A 9,732-nucleotide genomic window follows, 5' to 3' on the forward strand; every position below is an offset into this window, starting at 1 on the left:
TTCCGAAGAAGCCAGGCATAGATAGATTGGATCAGTTTAGGCCTAATAGCTTGTGTAGCTCTTTTTATAAGATTATCTCTAAGGTTCTTACTCTTAGAATTTTATCCCTTCCTCCGACTGTCATCTCAAGGCAGCAAAATGGGTTTGTTCTTGGTAGACAGATCTTGGATTCCATTATTATAGTTCATGAAAATATTCATTCTCTTGCAGTGTCTAAGAAGGAAGGGTTTCTTCTTAAGCTTGATCTATCTAAAGCTTATGATAGAGTGGACTGGAATTTCCTTCTCCATGGATTGGAAGTGTTTGGCTTTAATAAGAGATTTTAGGATCTTATCTTCATGTTAGTTTCGTCGACCTTCTTCTCGGTGCTTGTTAATGGTTCCCCTACCTCCTTCTTTAAGGCTTCTAGGTGTCTGAGACAAGGGGACCCAATCTTTCCTATTCTTTTTATTATTATGGTTGAATGTTTGGGGAGATTTGTGGATAATATGGTGGTGAAAGGGGACTTTATGGGCCTTAATCCATCATCTTCTGCTTTAGGTTTCTCTCATCACCAATTTGTTGATGATTCTATTGTTATGGGGGAGGCTTCGGTGAGAAATGCTAGGAACATTAAGAAGGCTTTGGGTGACTATGATATGGCCACTGGTCAAATCATTAATTGGAGAAAATTTTTGATATACTTTATTAATGTTAGTGAGGCAAGACAAAATAAGATTAAAAAGATAATTGGCTGTGAGATTGGTTCTCTGCCTGGAACCTATCTGGGTTTACCTTTGGGTTTAGCCCCTCCTGACAGCTTTTGGAATTCGTTGAATGGTAAAATCCACTCGAAGCTTGTTGGTTGGAAAGGTTCTCTCCTCAGTCAGGCTGATACGGTTATTGTTTTGAAGTCCATTCCTACAAAGTGTTCCGCTTTATGCTTTGAGTGTTTTTAAAATTTCAAGAATGTTTGCTCTTGCTATTGAGAAAATTCAGAAGAATTTCTTGTGGACTAGAATGAAGATAAAAAAAAGACTCCCTCTGGTTGCTTGGGAAAATGTTTGTATGCCCCGGGGGAAGGGAGGGCTTGGCTTGCAAAGGATTACTACAATGAATGAATTCTTATTGACTAAATTACTATGGAGATGGCATAAGGAAGAGGGGGAATGGAAGAATATTTGGGTTGATAAATATAATAGGGACCACTTTGATTTTTATCATTTCCTTAACAGTGACTTAGAACAAGGGGGATCTATGATTTGGAAGAATGCTCAGAGAATAGGTCTATGGAGCAATGCAAGAATTAGTTTGGTACTTTTGTGGGTGATTATTGGAAGGATGATATGTGGGTGGATCTTAATAGTGTGGACCATAACTTGATTGAGCTAGGTAAGTGTATGAATGCTTTCTTTTTAAACCATGAAGAGGATGTTCTGCTATGGAAAACTGACCCTGGTGGTATGTACTCTATTGCCTCTGCCTATGCTAATTCTTTCGATGATCATGATGAACCTTGCTGGGCAAAGGCTTGGGTGAAAGGCATGACACCCAAAGTTAAAATCTTCTTTTGGATTCATCTGCAGAATAAAATTCTGACTCTTGATAATCTTAAGAAGAGAGGTTTCATCATTATAAATTGATGTATTCTCTGCAAGAATGATGGGGAATCGGTGGATCATATCATGCTGCATTGCCCCTTTACCAAGAAGCTTTGGGATAGAGTTTGTAGCTTATTGAAAGTGGATTGGGTTTTCCATGCTACCATGCAATTGTTCTTTACTAGTTGGACGACTCCTTCCAGGAATGCTTTGATTGTCAAACTGTGAGACTTCATTCCTTCTTATCTATTTTGGGGCATTGGGAAGGAGCGCAATGATAGGATCTTTAGAGGAGTGGAATCCAGTCCTAATTAGGTGTTCTATAAAATTAAGGTCCTTATGATTGAAAATATTAAAATTAATGGTTTTGGACAATAACCTTGTAGTGAGTGGGAATAATGGGTGTTTAATAGCTAGAATCTAAGGAGTTTGGGAATGGATATTAAAGATCCTAATCCAAGGGATAATGCTAGATGGGACTGTCCTCCGGTGAATTGGTTCAAGATAAACTTTCACAGGGCCTCGAAAGGGAACCCGTGCAAAGCAAGATGTGGAGTTGTTATTAGAAACTCTAATGGTAACTATGTGGGATGTATGCCTATTCTAATTAGGGATCAAACCAATCATGTTGCTGAAGCCTCTGTTGCTCTTCATGGTCTTCTCTATGCTAAGAGTATAAATTTGAGGAAGATATGGGTCGAAGGTGACTCCCTCAACATTATTAATTGTTTAAATAAAATTACTAAACCATCGTGGACAATTAGCAATATTATTTTCAAGGCTATTTACATTATAAATTCTTTTCAAACATGCATTATAACTCATAATTTTAGAGAAGCCAATCGTACTGCTAATTGGGCTGTGAATGTGGCCTGCTTCAGTGATCATAAAATCATTTGGGATTTTTATGAGTCCTTACCTATAGATCGTCGCCAATTTATTGATTATGATAAATGGAGATCTAGGAAAAAATACTTTAATTATGATAGTGTTAGTAATTTGTAATTATGAGGTGAACTCTTTCGGATTGGGTAATGATTTTTAGAAAGTTGAGCATTTCACACAGATTCTGGGCAGTTTTGGCCATTTCTCTTTTCGTTTGTGGTGTGGCCTTTTGTTACAACGGGGTTTGGGAATTTCACAGAAAGAAAACCAAAAAATATGGTGAAGTGAATATGGGAGGAAAAAGGAAAACGGTGGAGCCGACAAGCTGCTCGGAGTGGAGGAACAAGACGAAGGTCTGGGATATTTTAAGGCACGAAAAATTTCACAAGGTACATGGAAAGGCTTAGAGGTAACAATCCTGCTATTACACACCAATTTGTCAAATCGTGGAAGGATGGCTCTGTTATGGTTGGTAACTAGCAGATGGATGTTACCAAAGAAGTAATTGCGGAGGCCACAGGGCTGGACATTGACAGGATTAATATTTATAGGGAGAGGAAGCTCTTGGATAGGGCCATCAATGATTTTGTGGAGACATAGCAGGAGAAAAGTCGCTTGGTTAAAAATAGGTAATTCATATTTCAACCTGGCCTCTATTTCTCAACCATGGCGATTTGTGCTTTTTGTGATAATGGAATATCTAAATTTAGATGGGAGATTCACTAAGTTGTATGGGTACCATTTCATGTTGGCAAATCATTTTAGGCATGATGTTAGGATCAATTTCCCATTTTATTTAATGCAGTCTCTTAGTATTTCCACTCAGGCCATTCAGAAAGACCCGAATGGTGAGCATGTTTTCCATGAGGGTTTTATGGTCCTGATAATGAATGTGTTAAAATCCAAAAAGATTGTGAAACCCAGGGGCAGTTTGAAAGGGGCAGACTAGGATACGGAAGGGAGTCTCCCGGATAAGGGTTATGATTCAGATACCCAAGATGAAGTTGAAGGGGGTATGGGGAGTTTGAAAAAGGGCTCTGGTTGTAGTTCTAAAAAGAAGAAAAAGATAGTTGTTGAAGGTGATTCTGACTGGGAAAGCAATTTCATGGAGGAATTAGTGAGAGATCACTCTAATAAGAGGAGTGGAGGTAAAGGTAAGGGTATTAAGGGCTTTCAAGATGACTAGGCCTCTCCCCCTTTTGATAATGAGCCTCTGGCTCACCGACTAGAAAGGAAAAGAAAATCTTTAAGGTAGTAGGAGGAGAGGTTACAGACTATGAAGAATGGGGATTCAGATAATGAGGATGTTGGGGAACAAGGGCATCTTCTAGATTTGGGTGATAATACTGATGGTGGGCTCGAGTTGTCCAAGGGTCTTCTTGGTAACCCTAGTACAATCTTGAAGGAGATTGGCTTCCTTAAGCAAAAAATGCAGTTGGTAGGCAAGGAAATGGAGCAAGTTAGCAAAACTGCCAGAGGAGAGCGTACATTGGGCCAACACATAGACAGACTTTCAGAGGTTATTGGGAATGCAAAAGAAGTTAAAAACCTCATCCATAAGATACCACTGCTCGAGGCCAAACAAAGGGTGATGGACAAAGAGATTAGTGGTACTTAGGGGAAGGTCTCTAAAATGGATGCTAAGCTAGGCAATTTGGAAAAGGTGTTTAAACAGATGTCTGATAATGTGGGCAACCTCTTGAAGTGGATTGAGAATGATAAAGGACATGACTCATCTTCGGTAGCAGAGATTCAGGGACCAAGCAAATGCACCCGAGCTCATTCTAAGAAGAATGAGGATGTGAGTAAAAAGGACGAGGTGAAGGCTGTTGATGAAAATATGCATATTCTGGCGGCTCAGGTTGTTGACCTGATAAAGAATTCTTAGTTGGTTGGTTAGTATTCTTGTATTGTTCTTTTGCTGTTTTTTCCCAACTTTGTCTTGGGTGACCTCATGACTGTTATTTTTGGAGGTCTATCTCATGTTGCCCTGTGTTGCTTTTCTTTGATGTTTACTTCTCTCATTTATCTCTAGACTTTTTTTATTTTGTAAAGGTATCGGGTCCTTTAAAACCTATTTTTACTTAATCAAAACACTTGCAGAAATAAAATATTCAAACATACCTGCAGTAGCAATCAATGCAAAAATCTAATTCTAACTATATAATTATGAAGCACAAACCTCCATTAATGATGAAACTAGAAAATTTATTGTGACAACCTTTGTATTCTATGGATTTAATTCAGCAAACGATAAATTTATTGAAATTTTTTGTAATGGTTCTTCATGTCTCTATTGTAATTATACAAGAAAAATGAAGGTCAATTTGTATTTAAGATAATAAAATTAGCGATTTTATTTGTTTTGAAAGGCTTAGGCAATTACACAACAATACAAAACTTAATTGGTTTGTTATGGAATGATCAAATAACAAAGTGAAAGTATTAGAAACTAAAAAATTTATTGGGGTACCACCTGTAAATGTGTTATCTATATATTTGTTTTTGAGCAATGGATAAAAACTATTGTTTAGATGGCATGGCAACATAAAGTTAATAGTCATTTGTTTTATTAGATACACAATCATGTAGGTTACTCATTGGGCACCATAAAGTCAATATTCATTTGTTTTATTTGACACACAAACATGTAGGTTACTCATCATACAAACATGTTTATTATAATTCAAATAGAAGTGAGTTTATTTGAAACAACCGTGGAATCAAATAATTGGTTGACTTGTCAGACACATGTGAGTCCAGATAATAGGATTGATGTGGCACTAAAGTGTATTTGTTATGTGTATTTTATCGAGTTTTAAGAGTCTAAAACTATATAGAAGTCTGTGTAACTAATGTTGTGGTTGGAATACTCAATATTGAATGGGTCTATACATTAAAGGGTCTCATTTCTTTGAATAATTGATATAGAGTAATAAATAAAAACAATTATAATATGTGATTGCATGATGTTGAAGATTTCTAAAAAGAAGTTAGGATTGTTCCTCATACAAATAATAGTGATACCCTACCTATCATAGAAAGTGAGAAGATTTCATAAGAGATACTTCAATCCCTCAAAAGCAAGATGTGGAGCACTACGATCAATCTAACTCATAAATTGGACTCAAAGTATTCAAAGTATGCATTACAAAGGAAATTTAAAATTGTTATTGTGAGGGGCCAAAGAAGCTATTCAAACCATCAACGGGTCTCTCTTTGATGAGAAAAGCTCAAAATATAAGTCACAGGTTCATCTCTATGACACATACATTCTCAGTCAATGTTCATGGAACAAAGTGTCAAAGATCATCATTCAGCTTAATTTTGGACTATTGGGTAAATTAGAAAACAAGTGTTATTGCAATTTTTTGATTAAGGCTAAAACATATTTTTATATAGGGGACCCAAAACCCTAATTGTTTTACAGAAATATAAAAAACATTAAGACCCAAAGAAAAACATTGTTATGACTAGTAGACACACCCACTGCCATATCCAACAAAACCTGGCTAAAGCCAACACCAAAACCAACAACTAAAGAAACACAACTAATAGCCTAACTAGAGCAAATGAAACTAGAAAGAGACAACAAATAAGTGGAACAAGCTAAGCTAGAGCTTCCACCTTGTCTTTCAACTCTTGTTGAATACCTTTAACTTCTTTGTGACTTGTTTGATGTCTTGCTGGTCAATCTGGGTCTCCTTCTATTTCTTCTTTGTGTTGAAGTAAGTTCGTTTGCTAGGTCCAACCTCTGCATCATCCTTTTCAGCCTCCTACAGGTCGAGAAACAACTTCACCTCCTTGCCTTGGCCCGAATGGCTCAACACTCTATTCAAACAGTCAATTGAAGAGTTCACCATATCCTAGCATTTAGTCAACACTTCCATGGTGACCTTTATCTATCTTCATCGTCATTTCTTCTATTACCTCCTAGTTCCCCTATTGCTCATTGACACTCTCCTTATGCCTTGTCCTGACTTCATTGTTCCACGTCTCCTCAATTCTCCCCTCTATAGCTCTACACTTCAAGTTCAACATCTTGAGGGAGTGAAAGGTCCATTTATCCAACCTACAAGAATAGAGGGAGACAACTTTATTAGTTTCCAAAACCCCATGCGGAGGATCAACAACCAAGACTCTAATGTTATCCTCAGTAAGTGTTGTTACAAGTTACAACAATGCTTATTTAACAAATATTGACATACCATGGATGGGTTTAGACAAATGGTATGACCCATTTTTATTATTTGTAAGCTTAATGGATGTTTGGACATTTATTGGATGAAGGGACCAAACTAGAACTTGGAGGAAGACTTATACTCAAAGAACAAAGAAGCAATGATCCATTAGGAAGGATGTTAACCTTGAGATAGTTATTGTTGGTTATTACCTCTTGAATATTACTTTTATTTGCATATCGTAGTTAATCTCTTAACTATATCCATGTATGTAATATAAGAGTTATTTGTTTTGTTTCACTCTTGTTTTTGTTTCCTTGATCCCCAGGGATGAATCTTTCAATAGAAGAACAGGAAGAAGATTGCCATACTTGATGTGATGCAAAATTGTTTGACAATATAAGAATTGGAATTTTAGATTGAGGGGGAGAATAAAAAAAATTCACATTCCTATTTGAACTATGCTTAGAGGGGAGAGGTCAAAAAGAACCATCAAATATGTGTAGGCATGTTCTCCTAGGAAAATAAGATTGGTACATTAAGCAAGCTACCAAATATTGTGTTGGACTCAACCTCATGTCATGTTAGATAATGCATTTTTTAAAAAGAAAGATAACTTCTATAATTGAGATCATATAAGGAATCTCCTATGATAAATGAAGCATCTAGAGGATTTAATTAAAAAATACTATCGAATATTACATTGATTCAGAGGGAGTTTGATAATACACCAGAGGAAACCTGATAGGGAGCTTCCCAGCAAACCCTATTTCTTAAGGTTTCCACCTCTAAACTTTCCTCTCCAAACCTACTGCTATTAGAACTACTTCCTTAGTCCACAAGGATCACTCTAGACATCCCTCACCACTTCAGAGATTCAACTTTGTCTACTACCACAAGAAACTCCCCACCAAATTCAAATACCTGACTCTTCTTCTTGGTTTACCAAGTTCACATGCACTCCAAGGCTTCCAAACTCTAATCTTGAATTCTCCATGGATGGATGGGTGGTAGAAATTCTAATTTCAAACTTCTAGCATAGGCTTGGGTACTTCTTGCATTGGATTTCTACCCAATCTCTATAGATCCCTAGAAAGTAGGGCTACAAGACCTAGTTGCAATTAGGCCTCCAAATCTAGGTTTTTGGTAATTTTTCAACTACTTCCTTAATGACCCCTTGAACTAATTACCATTTCAAATACCCTTTTGGAAAAAAAAAAAGTTTTTCTAGGTGTAGGGTTTCCAACCTATCAATACAACCCTAATCCCCAATTAGCCCAAAATAACAATGAAATCAACAACCTTGTAAGAATGGGTCTAAATCTTGGTTTCGGGGATCTCAATCTTTCTCCCCACACTTTCCCCAATGCCTAACACCTCCCATGAGCACTTCCAAATCCAATATTTGTGCCCATCAATCCATTCAAGCTTTTAAATCAAACTATGATTGCTCTTGTTCCTTGTCAAGACCTTGCTTTCTCGCTTAGGGCAAGAGTTTATAAATAGTAGAACCCCTGTATGACCTCCAAAATGGATATGTACACTATGCATTGAGTGCACTCCCATGTCCCAATAGGTCATTGTAGTGCCTACCCTAGTTTGCATTTTTGCTATTGTTGCTGAACTCTTTTAGGACAGTTTTATGTTGATGATTATTAGTGACATTATTTTGAGATTATCAGATATTCTCTCAGATTCAACTTATTATATGATGAGATTACTTGGTACTTTATATTTCATGTATGCATGATGATTATTACAGTGTTTGCAATTATTGATGATGATTAGTTAGATGATTTATTATCATATGTGTTTTCTTATAGATACTTACCCCATACTTGCATGTGTATGGTGTGTGTGTTTGTTTTATTTCTGTATGACATTTCTGATGTGGTTAAGAAAGGGAGTTGTAGTCACCTGCTAGTCGGGATCTACACGATGCACCACTTCCTGCCATTGCCTGCTTAGCTTAGTATATATTATGTATGTACATGCATGAATTTTATGCAGGTTGCAGGTACTAGGTATCGACTTCCCTGAATTGCCAGGATGAGCGTACCCTATCACATTATCTCAATGGTAAGAGAGGGGAGATAAATTCTCAAGTCCAAATCCCAACCCTTTAAGCCATTTGTCCTAATTGAAAATTATGACAAGTATCTGAGTTGAGTACCCTTCGAATGCATTGGATGACATAATTCATGATATTAACCCTTCTGGTTTGATTTTGTATGTGTTTTGCTATAATGGGTTTTCATATTTTATTTTGAGTCTTTGGTGTATTTTCTATTAATTAAGTCTAATTAAAAGATTTAATTAATGATTTAATTTAATAGAAAATTAATATGATATTTTAATATTTAATTTTATTTAATTAATTAAAAAATTAATTAAATAAAAAGAATTAAATTTGAAGATAAAAGTTATAAGTTTAAATTTGGAATGTGACAATAATTATTTATAGAGGTCATTTTTAATAAATGCTAAATAATATTATTATTTAAGTTAGTAAATATTTTATCAATTAAGTTTTGAAAATAAATTTAAAAGTGGAAAAGATATTAAAATTATTAAAAGATTCTAGATCGCATGATGCGTGCATGTGATTAAAATATATTAAGATAAAACAAGTGGATTTAATAAAGTGAGTGCATGAGATTTAAAATTAATAAATTAATTTAAAAGTAGTCAAATGAATATTAAATAAATTAATGTGCATTATTTTAATATTTATTCACATAGGAGTATGCGAGCTCTTGGGAGTTGTCATGTTGACAACACAAGAGTTTGCACTCTAATTATGCACATGTTGTCTACACTTAGGAGTTAGCACATTATTTGAGCACATAGTGTCTACAACATTTTAGACACCTCATCATCTTTATCTTCTTATCATGGAAGTTATGTGCTTAGTTGTCATGCTTATCTCCTAGTTCTTTCTAGACACATTCTAAATGCATCTTAGAGGCCTTTATATAGAGGCTCTCCTAGTGTGTATGGTTATCCTCATATGCTTCTTCAAGCACTCCTAGTCACTTGGGGGGTTCGATTCTTGGAAGAATTGTGAACGTTGGAGAAGGAATAAA

General features: G+C 35.8%; 1 protein-coding gene across 1 annotated transcript; it reads left to right on the plus strand.

Annotated features, from left to right (window-relative positions):
* Positions 1 to 488: 488 nt before the first annotated feature.
* On the plus strand, positions 489 to 938 carry LOC149552678 (uncharacterized). Its single transcript, XM_089790225.1, has one exon. The coding sequence runs from the start codon at positions 489 to 491 to the stop codon at positions 936 to 938; it is 450 nt and encodes a 149-aa protein (XP_089646351.1).
* The last annotated feature ends 8,794 nt before the right edge of the window (positions 939 to 9,732 follow it).

This window comes from Cupressus sempervirens, chromosome 6, assembly GCF_028749045.1.
Source record: "Cupressus sempervirens isolate cs-2001-9-10 chromosome 6, ASM2874904v1, whole genome shotgun sequence".
Lineage (NCBI taxonomy): Eukaryota > Viridiplantae > Streptophyta > Pinopsida > Cupressales > Cupressaceae > Cupressus > Cupressus sempervirens.